General features: G+C 43.9%; 3 protein-coding genes across 13 annotated transcripts in view; 1 reads left to right on the top strand and 2 right to left on the bottom strand.

Moving 5' to 3' along the window:
- Nucleotides 1-5,821, bottom strand: part of mical2a (microtubule associated monooxygenase, calponin and LIM domain containing 2a) — a 35,854-nt gene extending 30,033 nt beyond the window's left edge. For all 7 annotated transcript variants that reach the window (XR_014637673.1, XR_014637674.1, XR_014637675.1 and 4 more), the window contains exon 1: nucleotides 5,700-5,821. The gene's annotated coding sequence lies outside the window, so the exon portion shown is untranslated. The remainder of the gene's footprint in view (nucleotides 1-5,699) is intronic.
- A 600-nt stretch (nucleotides 5,822-6,421) lies between these two features.
- Nucleotides 6,422-9,350, top strand: dkk3a (dickkopf WNT signaling pathway inhibitor 3a; the record flags this gene model as incomplete). The annotated part of the gene is made up of 7 exons (XM_084476069.1): nucleotides 6,422-6,721; nucleotides 6,904-7,002; nucleotides 7,090-7,164; nucleotides 7,800-7,892; nucleotides 8,241-8,385; nucleotides 9,016-9,172; nucleotides 9,263-9,350. The coding sequence occupies 7 exons, from the start codon at nucleotides 6,422-6,424 to the stop codon at nucleotides 9,348-9,350; spliced, it is 957 nt and encodes a 318-aa protein (XP_084332195.1).
- A 644-nt stretch (nucleotides 9,351-9,994) lies between these two features.
- usp47 (ubiquitin specific peptidase 47) lies at nucleotides 9,995-25,977 on the bottom strand. 5 transcript variants are annotated; one of them, XM_084475767.1, is made up of 29 exons: nucleotides 25,693-25,977; nucleotides 23,364-23,423; nucleotides 22,377-22,571; nucleotides 21,782-21,895; nucleotides 21,503-21,656; nucleotides 21,307-21,403; nucleotides 21,067-21,212; nucleotides 20,467-20,546; nucleotides 19,777-19,926; nucleotides 19,515-19,610; nucleotides 19,261-19,413; nucleotides 18,979-19,152; nucleotides 18,403-18,534; nucleotides 18,199-18,275; nucleotides 17,687-17,742; nucleotides 17,283-17,395; nucleotides 17,030-17,137; nucleotides 16,554-16,761; nucleotides 16,110-16,225; nucleotides 15,205-15,324; nucleotides 14,210-15,086; nucleotides 13,702-13,877; nucleotides 13,490-13,570; nucleotides 13,277-13,392; nucleotides 12,932-13,050; nucleotides 12,326-12,456; nucleotides 12,053-12,100; nucleotides 11,814-11,944; nucleotides 9,995-11,492 (listed from the first exon to the last, which is right to left on the bottom strand). In XM_084475767.1, exons 1-29 carry the CDS (start codon nucleotides 25,735-25,737, stop codon nucleotides 11,315-11,317), a joined length of 4,251 nt encoding a protein of 1,416 aa, XP_084331893.1. In that variant the 5' UTR covers nucleotides 25,738-25,977; the 3' UTR covers nucleotides 9,995-11,314. The 5 variants fall into 5 exon arrangements, with proteins under 5 accessions (XP_084331893.1, XP_084331895.1, XP_084331894.1 ...); XM_084475769.1 differs by having other exon boundaries at nucleotides 18,994-19,152; XM_084475768.1 differs by having other exon boundaries at nucleotides 18,979-19,149.
- Between the last annotated feature and the right edge of the window lie 439 nt (nucleotides 25,978-26,416).

Raw genomic sequence — 26,416 nt, 5'->3', positions numbered from 1 at the left:
GGAGTCCCCGGCTACTGTGAGGCATAGGTGACTTTGATATTCTAATGTGGAGAGAGGTAGTGAGAGACGGGCCTTGTTGCACAGGTCTTGCCGGCTGCTTAGAGATCAGCCGTGATCAAGTCATGTCCTTACAATATGGCTCTTGTAGTTCAACTATTGCTTCCGAGCTGGTATCCACACGACGGGAGTTGTGAAAAGTACCTTTTGGTTTTGAGAATTATTGAAAAATGAAAATACTAATACAACTGAAATGTGTCATGGTTTTGAGTCGTTTATTTAGCCCATTTTGTGGTGGATACTAACCTAACCCCTCGCGCAGATGTATGTTTCACTCCTAAACCGACATGGCCTAATAGCTTCGTGCCATTGGCACCACTTTAGCCTGTAGGATAGCATTCTTTGACGCACATAAAAGGAAAAAAAGCCATCAGCCAGTCCCACCAATTTTGACATCAAAGACATTAGATAACATTAGTATCATGCCCTGCCAAAGATCCACGGTGATAGCAGAACCCTCAGTAACCATTAGCCAGGCACTTAGCCGCACTCACTCAGCGGCGGTCATCATATACTGACTGGTACCCCAGCATGAGAGCAATACTCCTGCCCCGGGTCGAGGTAGAAGCCCCGCCAGGAGCATTTGCCTGGAGACAGTCCACTGCCCAGACTCTATGAGCCCACATTCCAGTGCCACGTGGCTGGAATAACTCTGAACTGCTCCATCAGCAGCCCTGAGCTGTGGGCCCAACACCCACAAAGTCCCCGGACTGCTTTCCACTCCGACCGGATATTGAGTGGTTTTGTGGCACCACACCCATGGCTTTTTTTGGGGTGGAAGTTCATGTGAAAGAGCATTGGTGCGATTGCTAACAAGGTGGCGTTGGGATATAGGAAAGATGTTTGTGATACAGGTGTTTTCTATGTATAGGGCCGGAGACTGTGATGGAGGATAGGAGGATTGTTGCGTGTAGCATGTATCATTGGGTGCAGTTTATTCAAGGTTATAGCGCAAGCCACAGATTTAATCTCATTATCTCATCAACTCATCATCTGCATTAAATACAAATCCCACTTAATACAAATGTGTTGGGGTCAGTGTTGTATATTTAACAATGAAGGTCAAGTGATAGAGTACAACTTCTGAACACTAGTCTCATTTTTAGTTTAAATGAAGTTTAAGGCCAGAATAGATTTTTATATACCGTTTGAACATCTCCAAGGACAATTGAACAATTATTTCCTGCTTACAAATACTAACATTCTCTGTGTTGCATTCAGAAAAATTATGTTTACCTTTAGTTTCATACACTTCCATTGTCCAAACCCCCACTAACACAAGTCACAGATCCATTCTATTGTTCCAGTGAGCAGAATCCAGTCCATTACTTCATTCCTTATTTCCCCAAACATCTGTGTTAAGGTGCAGCATTGCCCATTTGCATGTAGAGAAGGTAACGCAAACACCCAGGGATTTACAGGCTTTGTCTTGCAGTCACTGGAAGCAGATGTTTTTGCATTGTATTTGTGTATTGTAGGGATGGATTCTGCCGAACAAATCACCAGGACTCTTCTGTGAAAAATCGATGTCTCGAAAAGAGCAGACAGACCACGCGCATTTACCACTGTTAGGGAAGGGAAGGGAAGGGAAGGGAAGGGAACCACCTCATCAGTAAGGATATGGCAGTCATTCACACTTGTGCTTTACTGTTTAGTTGAAATTAAAATATTCTAACGACAACCAAAAACTTTGAATAAGTGTTTGTAATAGCAAGAATAAAAAAAATACCTCAATGCTTCAGGCTAAATCAGCCTAAAGCGAAATAGTTCAAAACTTTTAACAGTACTGTCTCGCACAGAACCTCATGAGCTCACCATCTTGGGTCTGACGGAGTGGAAAGTCAGCTGCGGGCAGACAGAACCCTGCACCACAGAAGCGGCTGTACAAATACATAGAAAGACAACAGGCGGGAGCATACAAAACACACACACACACACACACACACACACACACACACACACACACACACACACACAGTAGGCCTACACCACATCCAAGTTATATCATCTGAAAGATGATCTGCCTTGGTTTGATCAACTGGCTTCTTCGACCAGACATATTCCTTTGTAATGAGACGTAGCTTTGTAATTTAAGCAAATATTTATCAGAGATGGAGCATACAGGCTCTTTTGTCTATTTAGTTGTACAATGCTTGCCTCCTCCTACTATGCCATCATCATATGTGTAAATATGGGACGTTTGCATTCACTTTCTGTATGATCTGGTTGGCATTCCACCCGCTGCCAGAAAGACAAGAGGAGCAATATCAGGGCTGTTGAACCCATCACATCTGACTGAGTGAGGAGGATAAAACGCACAGAAGGGACACATTCATTGCCTACACAGACGCACAACTTTGCAAGGGTGTGTGGGCATGATCTGTCATATAATTTACACACATTGCCACATGTGCAGAAATGATAAAGAGGAATATGTATTAATTACAGTACAGTTAAAAAACAAGCAGGGCAAAACCAAAGTCGAAAGGAAACAGTGGCTTGGCACTTATATATACTTGCTGTTTACTTCATATTACATTCAGAGTCGATCCCAAAACAATAGGAAACTGACAAGCTCGAGGGAAACATAGGGTAGGCTGGGAACTACACGCAACTGCATGGCCGGCCAGCTACAGTAATTACAGACCGGGCTAAAGAAAACCAGGAAGGAACCCTCTGCCCTGATAAGCAGGCCCCACAAAAACAGCATGTTCATCTGGACACACACACACACACACACACACACACACACACACACACACACACACACACACACACACACACACACACACACACACACACACACACACACACACACACACACACACACACACACACACACACACACACTAGTATTATCTTGTCAAATCCTAGTGCCAAAACAAATAAATGTAACGTCATGATTAGTTAATCCAACATGTTGTCATCTGGCTACGCACAGCACCATCAACTCATCTGTAGGAGATAAGGGTTCATTCAAATATAAAGATCAATGTTCTGAAAGCTTCTGGCCACTAATCGATGTTGACCGTTCAGAAAACTATTTATCTGTTCCTACAAAATGCAATAATTTCTGGATCACACGCATGGAATAGATTGCCAAGATATTTCTCCAGCTTTCCAAGAGGATGACCATAAACTTTGTTCTTTCATGAAGGTATGCAGAAGAATAACAAAAGGAATGTACCCATTATCTCATGCCAAAAAAGTGCGTAGCCACCAAAGAAATGCATGTATCCAACGTAACATGGATCCATCAAAACAAATCCACAAGGATAGGAACGGCGAGCCTTTTAGGGTGTTGGCAAGCGTAGGAAACGATCATGGAACAAAAGGCGACAAAATAAACAAATGGGTGACATTGGTTGATCAGTTCTCCATCCATTAACACTCTGTAGTCTCTATCGGGAGGTGTTTTGATGCCAGACATTTATTCCTCTGTGGTCAACTTTCGGAGAAGCCATGCTTAGAATAGAACAGTCTCATGTTCAAGAGGAACACAGCACATGACACAGCACAGTCCTGCAGATGGGACACCATGCGCCCTGAGCAACACTTGCATCAAACAAACAATCACAGGACCAATTCACTGTCTTCTGTGACACAGAGTTTACTTATGTAAACTAATAGACATTCTCTTTATACTCCCTGAGCAATCTTTGTCATGTTGTATCAGCCGATAGCTGCTACTCCTCCAGGCAAGCACAATGTCAAATGGGGGGGACCTGATTCACAGCTCATCAAAGCTGTGTACATGCATGTGTCAGATCAAGCCTGTGTGCAAGTTTTGTTTGCAGCAACTTGAGTGAAGACAGTTGGAAAATCCTTTTTTGCGTTTCCCTATCTTCAGCACACAACAGTGAGGCATTCACCACAGCCATGGGAGATAGAGGTACCCTGCTGCAACCTCCCTGAGTGTATATTTACATCAACTATCTAATGAAATAGAATAAACTATCGTCTATTCCAGGGGAACAATATGGTGGAGAAGTGGGGTGAGGCTGTACTGCATTTGTGTTTGTTTACATGTCAAATCCTTTATCTATTGCCCGAGCAGCGAAGTGAAGGCGATGGCAAGAACTTTTAGGATGGCTACTCACACGTATGCAAGTGACATGTAGCTAGAAATAAAAAAATGTCCTGATTGGGCATTTTTGCAGCTAGAAAAGAGAGCGGGCATCGACTGCAGCTCATCTCTTTAAAGACTGAAATGCTTTGTTGGAAAACAGCAGTTTGTCTCTTCCTTACACTCAAAAGAGATAAACAGAGAGAGATAGGTAGACACAAATATACATACTTGCACAAGCCTAATAGATACTGCAGTATAATTAACATTGTGTTGACGACGGGCATCTGGCTATACAAGGAAAAGGGGATACTAAAGAATGTGCCAATAATGCTGTTTTTCTGGGCACACTGCATTTAGGTTAAACCTTCACAAACCACAAATTACAAACTTCAGATGAGGACTTGGGCATGCTGTGCCCAAGAGTGGCTTTTGGCTAAAGCTTTAAAATACATGGGTTTCCCAATTATTTAAGATTCTTAAGGTAATTCAGGGTCAGATATACTTTTGACCATGTGTTTTACTTTTTACAAGTTGTAGACACATACTATTTACTTCTCCATACAGTTGAAGGCGGAAACATCCTGCCATACTGCCAACGGTTCCCCTTTTAGCCATCCAGATGCTGTTAATATTGGAGTCTTACATTTTTTATTTGTCCAGCATTAACACATGTGTTTAATGAATCCATCACGTAGGCTGCAGACGGACGATTATTTTAGGCTTAACGTTGTAGCATGCCTGACGAATGTGTTGTTTTAACAAACCAGGAAACATTTACTCGGCTGGAAAACACTTGCATGGTTGCAAGACTCGGTTGCTTTATTCAAATATTTCTCTGAACGAATCAAAACCATTGCTTACAATTAGTCGCTGCAGGGAACTCCCGATGCAGTTTAAGGTAGAAGTGCTACCCGTGGAGAGATCTGTGGACTTGTGTCCTCGTTTTTAGGGTAGTGTGATTCAGTTCAATGGCATAACGTGAAATTCCACTCGATATAATTAGTCGTTATCACTGATATTTTTAATAAGTGATCTCCCACATCTCTTCTTGCGTGTTATTGCTTGTGTTTACAGGTGGCTTGAACAGGTGGAGCCGCATGAGGAAAACACTCTTAACTATAGGTAGGCTGCATTTGATTACATTTTAAAGATTATCATCTTTAAAAGTAGCCTGTTTTATATAAGGCATGTTTAAGTGGGCCTATGCGTCAAATTACTTTAATGTAACTTTCATTTTAAAGCCCACATCGATTGTGACTCGAGACTAGGTTGCATTAAGCTGAAAACAGCTGAACAGTTACTTGCGCAAGAACCGCTGGGTCATATCCATGCGTAAAGAGAGACCCCGGAGTTACACTTCCCAAGACAATGCTCTCCCTCTAAAGAAATAGTATCACGTTTAATGAAATTGAGGATTGAAATCCAGAAACCAGATATCCGCCAGTTCTCTCACAGAAAGAAACCCTAAAGCAACCCAATTCAGAAAACGAAGATAATACCAGGTGTTAATATTCACTGATTTTTAAACACAGGACAATAGACACCACTTCCAAATTACGAATAAATCACTTACTTCATCTCACAGGGAAAAATCTGAACTTTTCCCTCATCCAGGTTTTTTTTAACACAGAATCGGGAGAAATGTGTGGCAGCTCGTCCCAGTCGCCCAGTGTAATGACAGCAGCTCCACCATAGACTTCAAACTACTGGCCAAGGGCGGAGCGCAAAGTGCTCCACACACAAATAGAAAAGTTGAGCCGTGACTAAACTAGCTGTGCACTTCTTGCCTCGGCAAATTATCGCCCCCATGCGAACAAAAGGGCACATTGCATGCATAATAGGCTACTAATACAAATCTCGGTAGCCTATGTCTATTATGAACTTCTTCTTTTTTTGTGATCTAGTTAACTTATTTTTTTTTTTTTTGTGTAAACGGGCAATATTACAGGACGATGGACAAGCCTCTACTGTTTGTCCATAAATGCCATTTACAATTGTGCAGGGCTATGAAAAATACGAAGCTAAACCGCGTCATCTTCTGGTCAATCTGCAACCATGCAGCAACGAAACAAATACCGGTACATGCAAGTAGGTCTGTCCCATTTTCAACAGATCGCGCAGTTGCGATGACAGGACTCGCGTGTGTCTCTCTTGAGTTTTGTAGCCGGTTAAGTTGATTTGGGAAGTTCATTAGGTTCCATTGTGATCTGATGTTGAGCCATCCACGTTATAGCTTATTTGTCCTATTGCGTGACTATAGAAATTGATAAATATTGGCCGATTCACTTTTATTGAATGGCTTTAGGGTTAGCTTTGCGCACCTCATCGGACAGCACTACCACCACCACACCCACACTGGTCCGCTGCAGCAGTGGTATGATGTTGCGGTTGTTGGTCCTAGGGTTCTTGGGTGTTACCATAACACCCGTCCATTGTATCCTCCCTGAGATACAAAATAACGGTATTCATCACATTCTGGATTATAATTCGTATCATGTTGGTGTCGAGACTGCGAGGGACAACAATGTTGTCGAGACGGTCACGGAGCATCCGGCCGAGAACAAGCGAGAGGAATTCGAAGACGCATCTAATCAAGTGAGCAGACAAGCACGTTGTAATTCATATAGGCGTATGTAAAGGATACAGCCAAGTCTAGTTTATTTGGCAAGTTATAGGCCTTAGTCATCTTTGGGATGTCACTCACGAGAATGTATTCTCTTCATTGAAAGTTTCCTTCATTTTTTTTGATGATTGATCAAAAAGTGTATTCCTTCTAGGTGAACCAGGGTGACCAGAAAATACAATCAAGCGTTTATAATGAAACGGGCTCGGAAAAAGTGGTTGTCGGCAATCATTCTGTGAACATTTTCGACAAGGTAAGTAGGCGTGATTATAGGCCTAGGCAACATATGATGTGCATATATGATGCAAATAATTTCTCACTACCCCACCCCCCTGTACAGATATTAGATAATAATATACCAACTGGGGATACAGAAGAATACTTTACCAGCCACGTCGTTCGGGCCAACAGCAAGGTAGGCCTATATTGGGTCCTCATTTGTAGGTTTATATTAAGGCTTGTGTTTAGAATACATTAAGCTAAATATAGGGTAGCCTATGGCTTAATTGTTCATCTAATGCCGCCTGTGAGATAACCTTGAAAGTCTGAAATTTGTTGCGTGATTTACAAACAATTCTGTAATTGTATTCCAACCGCATAGGCCTACGCCTACGCCTATTAATTCAAAGCCAGTACAATCCACGAATTCAATTGAGGCCTATTTGTCGGTTTACCTTGTCAACTCTTATTGGAGACGGATCAGTTAGTTTGCCTGATTAACTTGACAAGCTCCTCCCTAATTCATTCAAGAATAGGTATGTGTGATGACACACATGTCCCGCTAAAATGTCCATGTTCACATTTGACTGTGTTATTAGTGGGTTCATTGGTTGGAAAAAGAACATCTCCCAAAAAAGGTTTCCTCAGTTTTTCTGAAATCACATGATACAATTTCAAATATAAAACACACCTACTTTTCACTGTATTCCACAGAATTGATTTGCTTGAAATTATTTAATCAAATAAATAAAAAAAGAATTCCAGCTAACATTAATTTATCCATTTCATCTCATTCTCATCATATTTGTTTCCTTCACCCTTCTTATGTAGGAGTGCGTCATTGCTGAAGACTGTGAGAAGGGAAGGTACTGTTTCTATGACACACAGAACTCAAAGTGTCTCCCTTGCAAAGCTCTTGATGTGGTAGGTACACACAAACACTCAGATACAGTATATATACTAAAACACACACACACACAGATTATATTTCATATCAGACTGCATTGCAGTGTTTTCACCAGTGTAATTGGAGTGGCATCCATCGTCAGTGGTCTCGGTGTTGCAACAACACATGTCAAGGTTAAGTTGGAACTGGTGTCTCTTTCTGCCCTTAGACATACACGTTGAAAGGTGTGGGGTGTTTCCACTGCGGAATCTTGCGGAATAAGAAAATGACAGCGTCCACTTTATACTAAACAGCAGTGTGATGCGTGGGGTTTTGCACAAGCAGTCCAATAATTAATGGAGTCCCTGTATTGTAATGTGTTGCAGCCCTGCACCAAGGAGGCGGAGTGCTGCGATGGGCACATGTGTGTGTGGGGACAGTGCAGTCCGAACGCCACCAAAGGGGAGGCTGGCAGAATATGTCATTACCAAGGGGACTGCAATGAAGATCTTTGTTGTGCTGTGCATAAAGGTAAGGCATACATTCATTCTAATCATGTCAAAGGCCTTTGACATGATTAGAATGTATGTTTTAACAGTGCTGTAGGTAAAAATGTAAGAGTAATAAGTGTAGGTTGTTAGAAATGCCATGCCACCCATCAGCTATTAGTGATAGAAATGCTCTGTGAGTATATCTGTTGTACTGCGCTGCGTTGTACTTGTATCTGCGCATCTGTCTATGCATGACTCTTTTTTTGGCCAAGGTTCCCGGTTCATTTCTAACCAACCAGGGCATCTCTTCCCAGATTGGTTTTCGAGAATCCATCTTGCCTGTGAACCACATTTGCGTAGAATGCGTTACCATAGCTCCATCACAAAATACAACCCTTCTCACTGGCAGATGGTCGTAAGGAAAGAGCAGATTTTAAGGGGGTTTATTAAAAAAAACAAAAAACAGTTGTCATTACGTCATTATAACTCTTAATCTTACTTGCAGCGCCTTTTACTCATCCCCCTTTCAATGACTCACTACGCTGACTAGCATTTCATCAAAGTTTGCATCTGTATTTGGATAATAATATTGGGTGGTGATAGGTTGCTGCTGAACGAAACCTTTCTGATTGTGCGTTTTGTTTATTGCGGCTGTTCGGTGGGGGCTCAGCTCTGCTGTTTCCAGTTTGCTCAGCGAAGCCCATCGAGCGTGAGCGCTGCTTGGGTCCGTCAAACCACCTAACGGAAAGGATGTCCACGGACGTGAAAGGAGAAGGACCACTGGAGCACTGCCCCTGTGTCGGTGATCTGCACTGCCAGCCCCTTGGGTGAGTGACGCAGTGGTCACAAGTACACCAACCGCGTATACCTATTAGGAAGCGTTGTCTTTTAATCTGCATTTGTGTCTTGGTGGACAGACGCGGCTCCCTGTGTCTTCAGGGACCGAAATCTAGCGAAGAGGACCTGGCTGACACTCTTTACTCAGAGATCGACTACATCGTCTAGACAATTTTTCCTAAGAATTATATAATTGGATATCATTGACGCAGATCCGGGACACTGCGAACACTACTCATTTAGAAAATCTAATCAATTCCATGTCCCTAGAATAAGGCACTACGAACGTTACACCTCCAAGTTATTACAGGCTGGCTCCTAACACGGATGTTCAGCATCGAGGCTTGACCATATTCACTGCAAGACAAATTGTAGCATGCAGTTGCGGCTGTTCCAGGCTTTGGCTCCACATTTAGTCCCAGGATGTACTGGGTACCTGGTTATTGCAATGCTATTGCAGGCTTGTTATAAGATCTGGTATAACTCAAGGCACATCGGCCACTACCTCCCACCACCGCCATCACTTTATAAAAGCTTATTTGCACTTGTCTTTCTGGCTGTCCACACCATGTACAGGCCTTATGTCAGTGCCTGATTGCATCAAATCAGGAGTGAAAGACACAAGAGCTATGCAGAAAATAACCACGACCTTCAGTAGTGGTGAAATCTATACTGAATCAATTTGTTCTAATCAGCATTATTTGTACATTGTACAACTCTTGCCTTAATAAAGAGTCAAAAAAAAAATTGGTTTTGCTTCATTTCTTTTAAAATTGTGTTCAATATAAATGGATAGAAAACTCCAGTTATGAAAAAAGTATTTTATTCAACTCTAAAATCTGAATCTATGTTCACACAGGATTTTAAATCTTAAAGAAATACAAATTAACAAAAAAAAAAAAAAATCAGATATTGGCATTTCTACAGTGAACAGCTGGCGGGCAGCTCCAGAAGGCCAGCAGTGCTGTAGGACTGGGTTTAGCGCGGCTGGGTGATGCCCAAAACGTATAGCAAGCCCAGCAGACTACACCCCCGCGAGTCAAGACTATCAAGCAGCAGCAGCCAGTAGAAGCGCCAAAACGTGATTCGGTCTCATCAAAAAAACAACCTTGTCCTGCAGACTTTAACGACGCGCCAGTGCTCCCACTAGAGGTACGCATTGCGTTCACACGCAACACACAGAAAACGACCCACACAACGTTGCCAGCAAAAAAAAAAAAAAAAAAAAAGAAGGGTTAAATAGGGATGAGGTGTGCCAGAGTTCTTCCGCAGAACCCGATCGGAGCGTTAGGTCTGCAGCAAATCAATAATTTACAAAACAAAAAAGATTCTTAACATAGCCGGCTTGGCTTTGTTTCACTGTTCCAGGTGGTGATGTGATGAACCAATAGCCTATGTACCAGATTATAATGTATAAAAGGATATAAAGGAAAACACTGCTTATGAAATGACCCACCAAATTTGAAAAGCTTTGTACCACCAAATTTTGGAATTTAAAATTTGCAAAAAATAAGTGCAAACAAAAAAACGGGATGCTTCAAAAAGGTAATTAAGGATACATGTTTAGGATCTTTCTTACACATATTGGTGGTTCCACCGTCGTAAGGAGATGGGAACTCAAGACCTAAATCTTCTAGAGCAAAAGGAGTGCCGCGACGATAGGATAATGCTAAACTCAACGACTCAACGCTGAGGTCTCCAATGAAGCTAACGACAAAAATTAGGAAGCAAAACACTCGAGGTTACAGGAGGGCTTTCTTTAAAGGACACATGAAAACAGTGATTTCATACTCTGCTGTTTCACAGTTCTATCCGTGCAGTGTGTGTGTTATCTGTGGCCTCGTTTTTCAATGGATTCGTCTAAACGATATGTTCATCTTTAAATTTCATAGCTTCTTGTACTTCCCTTTAAAACTTTACAGTACATTACACTATAGTGCACGGGTGGGACTTCAGAGCCAATCTCTACGCTGTTGAGAGAGAGTGACCGCGGGTTTGACTGCACAGCACTGCTGAAGTTTGAAGTTTTAAGACGCCCATACGGGACACACCCCCCGTGTCCCCGGGGGGCCGACTGCACTTGTAGCAAGAAGAGAATCCAAAACGGCGGCGGAGGGGGGGGGGGGTGCGTCTCAGTCCTGCGCCGGTGAGTCTTTAGCTGGGCCCCCGTCCAGGTAGATCTTCAGGGCCTTTTCTTTGCGTGGCGAGTAGCTGACCCGATGTCCGGTCTTCAGCAGGCGGCTGCTCTCCTTCTTGATGAGCGCGTTGCGCTCGTCTTCGGACATGTCCATCAGCTCCTCAGTGCTGTCCCTGGAGGACATAGGACATATTTGGACGTGTTTTTGAGTTGTGACCGTTAGATTTGTGAGTCCGTTTCTTACAGTTTAATTCAAAGAAAAAGGGGAAATTATTTGCGTTGGCTATGATACTATTATATTTCAACAATCATTTGTAATGAATTAGTAGTATTTTATGGTTATGCGTTATTATGCAACAATGCTTTAAATGCGGCTGGAATATTGAGACATACAGCATGTGACTCATTCCAACACCAGAAGAAAAACTGAAATTGTACTATGCTTCAAACGTTAATGCTCGTTAACATTGAAAGCTGAGAAACACTGAATGTACCTGTAGAAGACCACCGCTCCGTCATCACAGATGTACAGAGGCCAAACATTGAGAGTAGACACCTTTGGGTTCCAATCCAAATCCTGATGAATCTCCAACACGGAGATATCACAAGGAAACGTTCCTCTCCCCTACACAACACGAGACATAAATGCTTTAATCAGCTTGCCAACAGGAAGGAGAATACAAAACTAGGGGGAGTTCAAGTGTGTTCTCCTTAGGGACAGATTCAAACATACCTTTGCAAACTCCAGGTTCTCGAGTGGTATTCCACTTATTTCACAAAGCTGCAAAGACACAGGAAAATAGTGTTTCAAGATTAGCCTTTTAACTCACACACTACTAACACATCCTGCCTTCAGTTTACCCGGCAAAATGACTTCAAACTCCAAAAAGGTCCCGATTTGATTAATAAAAGGACACCACATCTTACATATTGTGTCAGGAGAAGAGAAGAAAGCCTATGTTCTTTGAGCAAACATGAGTACACAGACGAGGGGGGGGTACCTCACCTTTTCCTTGAGCTCTTCCACACCGCTGCTCTCTAGAACCACCTCGCGGAAGGCCTCTAGCTTCATGTGGGTGGGGCTCCAGCGTCTGGTGAGAACAGCCAGCTGGGACATGGACTTCATCTTCTCTGGTTCTGGTGGAGTGGAGCAGGAGGAGGACAGTTCAAATACAGTGATGGAGTGGAGGGGGGGGGGAGAAAATACTAAATAAAGCTGATTCATGAAAAGAAGCGAGATTCTTTGCGGCCGTAATACTTGTGTGGTTGTGGAGATTTTTCTTTAACAAAAGAAAACGCCAGAAACCTACATTTTATCTTAGTGGAAGCAAAGTAATGATGTGGTCCTACAAAGGGGGCTATAGTGTATTCACCTATGGTTGAATTGTATAAACTATGTTCTGTTTGGACGAAAGTCACCAAAGTTGTGAAAAAAAATAACATAATATCAGATTACAATATTTACAGAATTGCAATCACACATAACATTGGCCCTAAAGTATTGATGTCATAGCCTATCATGAGGTGCCTGCTGACTCCAGTCCCTTAAAAAAAACGTAATTGACTGAAAAAAAACAATGCTGCTCCATCTGCATATGAAGCGTGTTCTTACCGTCAAGGACCTCCAGAAAGACCTCCCAGTTGGAGGAGATGTTGATGTCTTCCTCGTAGACATGGTAGTCCAGGAACACGGTTCCTGGGTTCTTCCATGTCTTCTTCCTGAGTCGGAACCTGGTGACACACACACACACACACACACACACACACACACACACACACACACACACACACACACACACACACACACACACACACACACACACACACACACACACACACACACACACACACACACACACACACACACACAGTTTTAATGCCAAGAAATGAATTACAGGACAAGAATTCAAAAGGCTGCGTGTCGTTTACGACAGTGGCTACACCAAAACAATCTCACCTCTCAATGCTGAGATCAAGCTTACACTGTTCTTTTACTTGTGGAAGCAGCTCTTCTTTAGACTGCCTCACAGTCATGCCTTTCGCAAACACTGTGTCCACAAGAAACTTACAGGGCTGGGGGATATAACAAAAAGAAAGAAGGAAAAGTAAGCAAAAAAAGTATTGCCGGTGGCTGCAAATGGAAAACAACAATAATTCAAGAAGTGCATACCTCTGCTTCATTCACCAGTAGTTGGTACACCTTCACCCTGTACTCCCCTTTCTTCAGTGCTCTTCCTAGTCTGATCGTTATCTGCATTGTGTACAAATCACGCCCCCTCATCATCATCATCATCATCATCATCATCAGAGTCTGTACCCTCACACCAGTTTAAAAAGACAAACACCATGTGACACTTGGTTAATTCTGAAAAGAATACAGACCTTGTTATCGTCAGAGAAGGACGAGAGGGTTTCGTTAAGCCGCACGCTCTCAAACTCTTGGTTGTTGGCGTACACGCGGAACACTTTGAACTGGGTGGACCCCACTCCTACGTAGGGCTCCAGGTTCTGCTTGAAGGCGGCCAACGTTATCCGCTTATCCACGTGGACGAGTATGCCTGTGGGACACAGATGAGCAACGATGATCGCCCATTCACTTAAAATACTATGATATACATAAGCTTGGCTGATGGAAAAAAAAAAAAAAAAAAAAAGGTGAAAAGGCCCCCAGCTGCAGTTTAAAAGCATCCCATACCAGCTGCTGTGCATAGAATGTGATAAAACAATACAAGCAGCTTTCCACTTTGGTTCTCAAATGCAGATCTTTGGTAAGTCACCTACATTAATGTGTTGTGTTGTCATTTTTCCTCATCCACAAACTGTTAAAATATCTCTAAACTCTAAATATTTAAAAACATTTAAAAAAAAAAAGAAAGAAAGTAGCAAGTACATTTCTGGGCGTCTCCGGACGCCTCGCCGTGGGCACGCGGCTCCGACACCCGGAAGTACACGAACGGCGCGCTGCTGCCGCTGGCTTTGCTTTTGCCGTTGTCGTCGTACTCGCTGTCCGTGCCGGAGTCCTCCTCCGCCGTGTCCCAGGTCTCCTTCTTGCCCTCGTGGGCCTTGGAGCGGCGGCTGCTGGTGATGCCGTGCGAGTCCAGCCCGTTGGCCAGCTGGACGGCGGCCCCGCTGTCGGCGTTGCACAGCGTGTCGCTGCTGTGGCTGGAGCTCAGGATGTCGCTGTCCACCGAGCTGGTGCTGCGGTCGTTGTGCACCTCCGAGTCCGAGCGCTCCTCGCCGCCGCCGGCAAACTGGTTGTCGGGGTCCGAGGAGGAGGAGGGGGGGGCGGGGCCGGCGCCGCCGCCGCCGCCGCCGCCGCTCACCCCCGCCGCCGCCGCCGCCGCCTGGATCCGGTCCTCCAGCTCTCTGTTGTCCGCCGCCGCCGACGCGGAGGAGGAGCAAGAGTCCAGTTCCTGAGTTGGGGACTCGATGTGCTCAAAGTCGCTAGTGTCCGAGCTCTTCTGGCTGTCGCTGTTGCTGGAGCCCTGCTGCTGCTGCTGCTGGTAGGAGAGGCTTTTGAGCTTCTCGGTGCTCTCCTCCAGGATCGCCTCCACGGGCTTCCTGCTGGCCTTTGAGCCCTCGAAGGAGCCGTCCGAGGCACCGCCTGCTCGCTGGCCGGCAGTTCTGTTGGTCAGGGCGCCGGGCAACTGCTCTGGAAGCAGTACCATCAGTCGAATCGTGTTCCCATGGCGATCCAGCAACTTCCACAAGTGGGAGTCGGTGAACGTGACCTGTTGGTCTGGGGAATCAGAGCTCTCCACGAAAATCTGAGGGGCAATCACAACGAGACAGGATGTGAGTGAGTGAGTGGCTTGGCAAAGGAAGACAAATTAAATTCACTGTTTGGCTATAAAAAAAAAAATAACGTGAAAAGGGCAACCGCACCTTGTTGCTCCTGAAGAAGCCTTCAGCTTTCAGAGTCTTGTTGGGAACAAAGAGCAGGCGGAGGTCGTTGTAGCAGCGTTCCAGCACCACTCGCATGGTCTCTGCACAGAGCCCCGTGGCCTGGAGAACACATGACAACAGCACACACACCAAAGAGAGAGTCACACACAAAGCCTCCACTGTCCGCTCCCAGGCCGTGACGGTGCACACAATCTGAATCCGACTCCCAAGACTTACGCCTCGTACCCACTGTACACGTCCGTCGACGGATCTCATTGACTTTACATGGGGACGCTCCCGAAATGCATTGTGGGTCCGTCCGTCAAATCGGCTCCGTCTCTTGCGTCCAAAAGTTGAGAAAAGTTTTTCAGGCAGCGACGGATCCGTCGGCCAATCAGATCACGTCATACGCACGTTGTTGGTGACAGGTATAGGCAGACTGACAGGTCACGTGGTGTTGGGGCTACGTCAGTCAGGATCAGTGGTAAAAGTCAGCTGTTCACGCGAGGTTTTTCTTGAATGAAATGTTTGAGATGAGAGGGGGTGGACGGGGGAAGTCCAACTTTGCTGACCGCACAATCTATTAACATTTAACGCACTTTAGCACAGATCACTTTAGGACTATGCTACCATGGAACGTTTTTAACTTATCTCTAATAAAACCAACAAAACGCAGTACCCATTTTTAAGTGATTCTTTGAACAAGCAGCGCGTCTGGCAAAAACATATTTTCCCGATCTAGCCTCTCGGTGACTAAATAAGTGGTTCGATAGTCGCCATACACACGTCATACGCAGATCGTGTTTTACCCCATGCGTCGGACACGCCCACTCTCTTCCATCGACGGACGGTGTACAGTGGGTACGAAGGCGTTACTGGGAGAAGGGAAACAAGACAACGGCTACCTGCGCGATGAGCTGCTTGAACTCCGTAACGCTCTGGTTCAGGTAAGCCCTGACACTGATGGGAGGAACAATGGTGTCGTTCTTCAGGTCCACGACGTGAACCTTCACCATCACCTCTGCAGACACACACACACACACACACACACACACACACACACACATCACCCAGGGACGACACACACATTGGAATGACGCACAAGCAAATGACAGTAGACGTACCTTTCTGACCTGATCTAGCAAACTGAAGACAGTTTGCAAGATCATGAAAGTTCATTATCAATACTACATAATAAACCATAATATTATCTGCTGCATATAATCTTGATTAGCGCCAAGAGAAGACATAGCCATACAGATAAACCTCTCCCTCTGAAAATGTTAAAAGCAAAAAAAAAAAAAAAAGGTTTTAAAGCGGTCTGCGTAGTCCTACGGCGACCTACTGACCTCCAGGCCGGTAGGGCTGAAACACCTGCTCCGGCCGACGCGTCTCCAGCAGCAGGTCGAACATGTACGAGGTCTTGACCCCGCCCAGCAGCATGCCCATGGGCGTGTCCTCGTCGTCCTCGTACGAGAGCTCCAGATACTCGTGGAACTCGTCGTACTTCACCAGGCGGCAGCAGTCCGGAGGAACCACGCCGTCCAGCTCCAGCAGCTGGGTGACGAGACAACACACAGAGCACATGACCTGCCTTGCTTATCTTGATCTGAGAGCAGAGTGATCTCTGATCTAAAGGCCTAAAAAAAAAACACAATGGGATCAAACCACACGCTCATCTTGACTTCACATCCCTGAAGCCCTATAGAATCCGAACAGGAAATGATTCCATTTAAAAAACGCATCTTTTCGTTGCGTTATTCGTTTGCTTTAATGAACAAAAAGGACACAAGCTACCCGTCTTCCGTCATTAGACGTAGCCTACCTTGTAGGCCATCTGTGTTGCCTCCCTGAGGGTTTTATCCTTGTGCACTTCCAGCTTGTTCTCAATCATGGTCAACATCTTCCCAGGATGCAGGCAGAACAGTTTAATCTGAGAAGGAAAATGCATACAAGAAAAAAAACATTTAAATGATATAATAAAAATGATATAATAAAAATAATAATAAATGAAAGAAACAGACATAACCGACTGAATTGGAGGGCAAACACAAAAACACAGAACCTTGTTGGCTTACCTTGCATGTGTTGCGTTCAATCTCCCTCTGTCGCTTCTCCTGCTCCTCGGACTCCTTCTCCTTCTGGACCAGATGCTTAATGTGCTGAGGGAAGTCCTCCGGATCTAAATACTCTGTCAATCACAGACACCATCACCACACATTCAGAGAGCAGAACGCAGGCACAACTAACAGCACTTGAAGTTACACCATTTTGTGGTGATTAAAACATTCGATTCACCGACTGAATGGGCACACCGTGATGTCTGATGTGGTGTTTATTTTATGTACCAATAACTTGGCAGGCGTGGATATAATTGAATGACTCCAATCATACTGGTTATATGATAACCAGCTGACACCATAGTGCCAAGGTCAGTCACCCTTTTTATGCTGTAGTCTCAATTTAAGACAAAAACCCTTACTTGTGTTTCTTGAAGGATCTTTCAACCTATAAATCAGCATATAGGCATTCGTAGAGCTGTGGGAAAGGGGGGGGGGGGGAAGCATCAACGTTAACTACATTTATATTTGAATTATTAAACAGTGTCAGGGTCTTTTAACCTTTTCACATAATTAACTGATTATGTGCGCAAGGGCCATAAAAAGTCAGATTGGTACAATCGCCCCCCTTATAACAACAACATTGAAAAACACAGAAAAGTAGCAATACCCAATCCATTACCAGTATTTACATATAGAAAATGACATATACCGGCAGTCATAATGAATATGAATGAGCTGCACATACAGTATGCAAGTAAAGACTAAAGTATACTACTCCGTATCCGTAATCTGACCCCTCGAGCATTCGCAGTTCTCCGCCGGGATGTCGGATACGCACTGCAATTCGCCGCCCGATTGATCTTATATGCTGACTACTAACCATGTAAAAGTAACTGTACTGAGTGAACCACAGCAGCCAGCACCAACTGACCTGGCAAAGGCACTGGAATAATAGCCTCTGCTTCCTGTGGACCCTCCATAGGTCTTCCTGATGTCTTCTTGGGAGATCTACACACACACACACCAACACACACACAAACGCGGTTGGCTTTCCACAGCTGAGCCTTGTGAATCGTTGAGTCTCATCGTGCAATAGTGTTGTGTTGGTCGAGGAGGTCCTTTTGGCGATGCTTACCTTACTGACATGCTGGTCGTTGAAACTGTACCACTGGCCGTCAGTGAAGGACTTGATACAGGCATAGTAGTGGCCGCCTGCAGCACTCCCAGAGTGCACCATCACAGAGAAGAGCTCGAAAGTCAGCGAATTCTGCAGATGGGGACGGAGGAAACAACCGATTGTAATGCAGACAGACACAACCACAACAGTAATTAAAAAACGTGAACTCTACTCTGGGTGGGTAAACCATCATAACCGTCATCTCCTGGCTTTACTTCAACAGCATTGGGCATGGGCGAGCCTCGCCACAAATGTAAACTATAGCAGCAGCCATTTGGTCAGCGACACAAGATGATATTGTGTGGTGTTCTATTCACAGTTTCCTGCACACAAACTTTTACAAATTAGATTAAGTTCTAAAAGGACAAACCATCGTTAACCCTTCGGGTGATGGCGTGCACGTGCTAAACGCTCTTCAACACGTGACATAATACCATCGTTAACAGATGTTTTAGTAAAGCCTGGTTAGAGAGAGTGTTGCGATGGTTTAACCACTCAAACAATATGGGCCTTTAAGTCTAAAGCAAATATTACCGCTGTTTCAGCTACCTTTGGCTTCAACCCTCGCTCTGCGCTGCCCGTGCTGTCTAAGCAGATGCCTTCATCAACACAGTCGTCTGTGGCAAAGTCATTACTCATCTGGTCACTGTGGCAACTGCCTTCATTTTCTGCTCCACTGTCCGTGCAGCTCTCGGTCTGCGGTGACTTCTAGAGAGAAAAGCATTCGCAGACAACAATCAGGGCAAATTAAAATTGATTGATTCAAATTAATTGGGTCACTAAAAGACACAAATCAAGTTATGGTCATGCTCTCACCTCGTCTTCTACATCCATGAAGGGACTCATATCCAACTCGTCTGGGAAGGTCATTCGGTCGTTGAGTTTGATCCGATGCATAGTGGTGTAATCAAAGTCAAAGCGCTTGAGCTGTAGTGTCAGCAAGTAGGGGAAGTGCAAAAACCTCAGCCCCTGAGAGGAGAGAGCATTGATTACAAACACGGTACAATGACGATTCACTAGCTTTGCTCAGCACCTCTGCTCTGTCGCAGTTTTCTTTTTAGTATGCTCACCTTACGAGCATCACATTTTTTCTTGCATCGCTCACAGAAGTACTGGTTGGCCCCATCCAGGGTTTCTGGTTGGACGAATGCCTGCAAAGCCTCTTCCTGTGACGGCAAGTGCAGATGACACACCATTATTGTGGCACACACGAGTATTACGAGAAATAAGGTGCAGAGCAGTACACGCAGAGAACCAGCACACGTTTAGGGTTGCTTGCAATGGGGGGAAAAAGAGGTACACAAGGCAAAGCGACACGAGACGTTGACGCACCACACTGCCAAAAACCTGGCTGGCTCCGAACGGTCGGATGACAAGAGGGATATCCAGGTAGGTGTCGTTTCTCCAGCTCTCGTTGCCACACTCCAGACAGCGTACGTAGTCCTTCAGCTTTCCCTGGTATAGCTGGTTGATCAGGTCAGCCTGACGGGGACCCATCGTGAAAGTCAACCCATGTGGATTGTGACCAAATGGTAGACATAATACAGAGCAATTACATTTGTACGTTATAGTAGAGTACATTACATTAATACTTAATAATAGTTTACACAAGATTTGTTAACATTGTGTTTGCATAAAAAGGTACTGATCTTTTAAACATCGGTTAGCAAACCTCTCCGTGTCTCATTGTTCAAGTTATTCTTTTTCTTTCCAAAAGGAGTGACCTTTGGTTTCACTTTAAATCATAGAGACGGCCCCGGAGTCAGCCTCCATAAGGCATGTGTTAATTGTGTCACAAACGTAGCAGAGGAGATCACATCTTCAGACGCAGTAGCTGCAAGGCACAAAGACCCTCACAGACACACACACCGAAGGGTTGACAGTTTGCACCAACTCGTGATATCAGAAATAGCAAGCCACCAGAGCTTTATTGACCCTCTCCCCTCGTCCTACAGTAGCCCTTTTGATTTAACTCATACGGGGCAATCTAAATGCATGCGCAAGGCTGTCACTTTCTCTCACCTGTTCAGTCAGCTTCCATTTTTGTTCCAGAGCGTCAAACATGACTCTGCACAGCTCCTGGACATCATGCTGCTGCCAGGCTGAATTGATAACACAAAGTGAATATGATTAGATGTACGATAGATAATTATAATATACATACATTTTGATATATATTTTGACTTTATTTTCCCATTAGGCTCGGACAAAAGCATATAATGTAAAATCTTACATTACACCATATTACTGTGAAAAATTACATTAACAATGGTAATATTGTCATGTTTTGAGCTGATTTACTAGCCCTTGACAGAAAGACCGGATAGGAATAAAAGAAAGGGGAACTGTCACACTTGGCTAATGTTTGTGTTGGGAAACGGTCACGGTCTACAACATGTTTTCGCTGAGAAAATATGCAAAAGAAATTTTGTTTACAAAATTCCCCAGAAATCGGACAATTGGAGAACTGAAATACGAGCCCAATGTAGCAAATTCTCCAACATTTGCATATTGTTTTGCGGAAATGAAGATGATGTTGCAGACTACACACACACATGGAGCAGTGCCATCCTGTGTAAGAAAATAGCCAAGCGTGATGGTTTCTCTTTATACAATACTCACCCTCACTACTGTCCCAGCCAAAACTCCTCGTCACATCTGTGGTCTCAATTGCCCGTTTCTTACTGGTCTGCAGCAGAACAAACAGTCTTTGTAACTGGTAAGGGATGCTGGTGACCGAGTCCTCTTCAGATTCCTCAAACTCCCAGCTGTAAAATTAATTTACATTGTTAAAATATGTATAACAACGCTAGCCTTACTATGAAATGCAACGTTTGCAGCGTCGAGCTTTGAACTTCTTACTTGTACAGTGCATTTCTGAACTCTGGGGTCATGAACAGCGTTTGTAGGAGGCTGTTCAGATAGCAGGTCATGGCCTGATTCACCAAGCCTACGTATCCTGTGGCAAGATCAAAAAGAGGTTGGACGGGGAGCGTGAGTGTTATTCTTCCTGGTGGGGGATTTAACATATGAATCAGCCGTCGGCCCGCGGCCTCACCTGTCTCAGACTTGTTCAGTATAGAAGAGTAGGAGTAGGAGGGGCTGCTGTAGTCACTGCTACATCCACCACTGCTCTCCCTTGGCAGTGGTCCGATGAAACGCTCTTGGGAACTATCATCCAAGCCACTGCTGTCTGCGGTCCCTGACTCATCCTGAGTGCAAAAAAGGACACAAATAACAGGATTGCAGACAATTCGGGCTATTGCAGCTGTGACACAAAAGTCCCCCCCCCGACCAAAAGTGGTTTATTTTTCACTGGGTGTAATTAGGCACTCACCGACGCCATCTGGGGTTGCTCTCCATCTCTGTCAGTGAGCTGTAGGAAATTCCTCTTGCCGGCCTCAAAACCAGACTCTGAGAGTGTAATCGCACTGCTTTGATCCAGTGGGGTCTGGTAAAGAGGACACGGCGTGGTCACGAAAAAACAACCGGATATATACATAACATGCTGGTTTTCACACACGCTATACACAGACGTGAACGTACGTTGTCATATTATTGAAAGTTAAATAATGCAGTCACGAAAGTGTATGTTGAACCCAACAGACGATCAACAAAGAGTGTTTTTTTTTTTTTTTTTTCCTTATGAGCAGGCTGAGGAGTTATCAAGGCTTCAGTGGAAACAAGCCTTAATCCACTGACCTACTATGTGAGATAACAACACAACCTGGGCTCTGGCCTGGATCAGTGGCCGGATTAGCCAAAGCTCACGTACCAAAAAGAGGAGTGCATTAAATACATGCACACAACACCCACGGAAACCCTTTCGGTGCAGACGGTGAGCGCATGTTTAAACTCGTACGCTGCCCGTTCAGTATGACTCATTCGCAAAAAATGGTTCCAACTGCATTCTGGTTTTAAAATGGACCTACCATTTCGGATATGTTGCCCCATGCAAGGTCAAAGGTGCCGATCACGTAGCCGGCTTTGTGGGCCACGTCTTCGTGAAGTTTGGAGAGGGACGTGGACGCTGGAAGGTTGACGGTCAGCCTTTCGTTGACCGTCTTGGAGTTGGTGGTATCCTGAATGATACACAGCACTCTGGGCTCCTCCGCAGCATTTTCAATCTGCAAAGAGAGAGAGAAAAAACATTTCACACATTTGTCCAAGCGCCTGGCGGGCATTTAAGTGACTTCCAACATGATGCACTTGTGTAAAGCCTCAAGTTAGTATAAGAGAAGGGATGGAACATTCCTGAGGCTGTGTGTGCCACTGCCAACGTCATACTGTAGAGGAAAACGTCAACGGTACCACAGTAATTATTTTGTGTTATGAGTCCCCACTCGGAGGAATGCATCATTAAGCTTGATTAATATAAAACCGCAAGACATACAGAGACACACAAAAATCCATTCCATTTTAAAAACAAAGCCAAACAGTGGCCAACGATTAGGCCGACCAAAACACAAATTCATCTGACAATCTGAATATAAAAAGGTGTATAAACAAACAGCCATAGCATGGTGTTAATATTGGCTAACTCGGACTGATACACACACAGGAATATGTCCAAATCAGGTAATTCAAAGCAGTGTTAAGATTACACGATGACTCTTTGGGGGCTAACAGCTAACAGCTAAACATCGCTTTTTGCAAAATCCACGTTCCGCACAGTGGTATTTAAAATTTAAGGAACCATATTAACTAACTGAGCTAACCATGACATAACAGTAGAAGACTGGGTTATTGTCTGCCTTAGTAAGATAAATAAAGCATTCATATGCATGCGTGTGTGACTATCACACCCACCTGATGCCACTGAGCAGTTAACATTCTCTGTACGTTTTGGATGGTGTAATGGCAAACAAACAGATCGCGTGCATATTGCAATCTCATGCACACAAATGGCATGTCTATACCTGGGAAAACTTCTTCTTCATCTCATCAAACAAAGACTGTCTGCAACTCCAAAACATACCCTAATAACCCAAGTGGAGATGTTGGGGTCAACACAAACGAAACCAAAACCATCTCCTATCTAAGAAATAAATAAATAAACCAAACCAAACAAACTGGTTGAACTACATGCAACATAGACTGCAGATCAAGCTCAGCAGTTCACTTTCTTCCTTCAGTTACTCAACATACTATGATGCCGTTGTAAAATAACATCATGTTTGGACAGAAAAGAGGGATTGGATGATAATAAAGGCAAGTAAATGAGTGTAATCAATCATTGATTCTAACAGGAGTGTAGCACAATTAAATAACTTGATACATATAGCACAAAACAGCATTGTAATAGAGGGTGCAGTGCTCAGATTAAGCCCTGGATGAGGCAGCAGTACTATAAAACGCTCTAGAAGCTATAAAAACCAACTGAACATTGCATAATGTACAAACCTACAAGTACTACAAAGTTCAAGTGCAGTTGTAAGTTACGAGAATAAAGATCATTATAAAGATCATTAAAACAAAATTGATAACAGAGGAAAATTGTTGAGTCAAATACTCAATAGATTTGGCATTTCCAACGCTGACATGGATGTTCATTGACAAAATAAAGGTATTTATTTACCAGGGACCAATTGTGAAGCATCTAAGGCAAAACAAATTACTCAGGCAAAAAACCTCACCAGGCAAAACAAAACTCGCTCAACATTCATTGATATTTTCCATTTAAAACTCAAACAATCTTTATGCACAGGGTGCAGTTGCAGTTATCCTTATCATGTAATCTAGTTGCACCCAAGTGGGTGGGAAACAAATTGTTATTTGCTCCCCACCCAGATCCACTGCGATGCTCAAATTATCAAACAAATAACAAAATACCATTTCAATGTCAAACAGGCCAATTAATACATTTGTGTTACAACGATTAGACTATAGAAAATGGACATCTATGTGACTTGTTTCCATGTACCATGAGGGGACAAGAAGGCCAGTTCAATCACCAATGGGACGTGCCCCAAAGCATATCATAGGAGATGTAATGAAATAAGAAAATATGTCTTATATTGGTTTGTTTTACAGAGCCAAATACTACCGCTATAAAAGGTTACATATTCTGTTGTCAGGCTATTCAGATGCTTTTATTTTGTAAAGATATTATGAAGAACCAGTACTGGCTCATATTTAAAATAAAATAAAACTAGCTCAAATGACAAGTTCAATCCAGAAAGGCAACAGCCTAACAGAATACGTCAACAATGAGTATGATGGTTTGGATTAATCGTTTCAAATAAACTCGAATGTACATATTTGTCTTCAATGAAAGGATACTTTTAACAATTCAAAAGATACTAAAGTTACATACGTAGACGTTCACAACAAATAAACTAAAAACAACGCTTCCACTGAACCAACATGAACTGGGTTTTAATGTCAAAAAAGCCAGAAGCTATTTAAAAAAAAACAGGGAACCCTGAACGTGTGTGTCATCTTTTTCTAAACGAGGAAATTCACAATGTCATCTAGTGTTAGCTCCTCTACGTATCGGCGCTGTTGTTGACAGCACACATAAAGTCAAGTCGAGTCGAGTGATTCTTCGAATGCGCATTTTTTTTTTTTTTTTTTACACCAAAAATGACACGAGCAGGGATGGCTTTATTAACGCATTCGTGTTTATTCCTGACAACCGAGGAGTCCGTCGGTGGTACACGATCATAAACACTAAGCACAGCCAGCGTTAGCTCCGTCGCGAGTGGCTAGGTGGTAGCCCCGGAGCTGACCACCACCACCACCAGCGCACCGCTAGCTCTTTAACGCCACAGCTGGCTTTTGTTTTGAGAGCTATGTGGTTACTGCTTGACAAGTGGAGACGACCCCACTATCCCCCCCCCCCGTGCGAAAAATCCCGATGAACCATTTAGTGTTCGCCGTCAGTCACCTCAGTGAAATGATCGGAAATGATCGGAAATACCACCCCCACCGTTTGTCATATTGTCCGACCCGCTGCGCTTTAACTAGCCCAAGTGCTAACGAACGGGCTAACCCGGGATAGCTTCGTCGCGTAAAGGCCGTCCCGGTCGCACGTAGCTTCAGTGTTCACTGTTCGTGTTTACTGCGAAACCGTGTGATTAAAAAAAGACGGGTTGCACGATGACCTGTTCGGGACCGAACTTTCTTTGAAATAATAAAACATGTTTTTTCTGGCGTGGCCGCCAGAAAAAGATGTTCCCAATTACAATTAGGTGTCCTTTTCAAAAGATCTGTGAAGGGGTCTATTTAAAAAAAAACAAATCTCACCTCTTTGGGTACGAGCTGGTTCTCCTCGCTAGGCACCATTTCCATTTGGACGACAGTTTTAGACACACGTCTAGTAGTAGGCGGACAAGGGGGGGGGGGGTGGTGTCAACGGCGCAACATCACGGAGGTGGACACGGCCATGGTTTGTGTTTGGCTCGCTGTCGGTGCGGCCGATCGGAAAACAAAATAAAACTTGCCGAAAGTTCGAGACTTATCAAAGTGATCGCAACACTTTCCCTGTTACGCTGGTACACACACACAGAGTAGCCTACTATCAATAAAGAAACATGGCCGGGTGCGCAACTACGCGATACTTCAGTCGGCTCGTCTCTGCTCGCGTCACAGAACGAGGATGTGATGGTCAGAGCCATGGATGCGTGGCTGTCAATGATTCTGTGTGTTTGAAATGCACAAGCTTCAGTTAATCTATATTTATACACACACACATATATATATATATATATATATATATATATATATATATATATATATATATATATATATATTACAATTTACCAGGAGGATGAATTGCACGAGGATTTTTTTAAAGGATTATCGAAAGGACTATGTATACTATGCAACAAAGATAAACACAATAGCACAAATACTGATTAACTTGAGTGTAATCAGTGTTGCTACATTTATCTTATAATAATGCATCATGTTTTGTATGTTGTTTCCCCCAGCAAATGGAAATAGAGACGTAGACACGGGTCGTATAATA

The sequence above is a fragment of the Micromesistius poutassou genome (assembly GCF_964030765.1).
Source record: "Micromesistius poutassou genome assembly, chromosome: 12".
Lineage (NCBI taxonomy): Eukaryota > Metazoa > Chordata > Actinopteri > Gadiformes > Gadidae > Micromesistius > Micromesistius poutassou.
This window is presented reverse-complemented; position numbering and strand designations above follow the sequence as displayed.

Coding starts and splice junctions, on each gene's coding strand:
- usp47 (XM_084475767.1), bottom strand. CDS start 25,737: ATGGAAATGGTGCCTAGCGAGGAGAACCAGCTCGTACCCAAAGAG. Junction 23,424..25,692: donor ACCAGCTCGTACCCAAAGAG/GTGAGATTTGTT, acceptor TTGGGTTATTAG/GGTATGTTTTGGAGTTGCAG. Junction 12,101..12,325: donor TGGAAGAGCTCAAGGAAAAG/GTGAGGTACCCC, acceptor GTGTCTTTGCAG/CTTTGTGAAATAAGTGGAAT.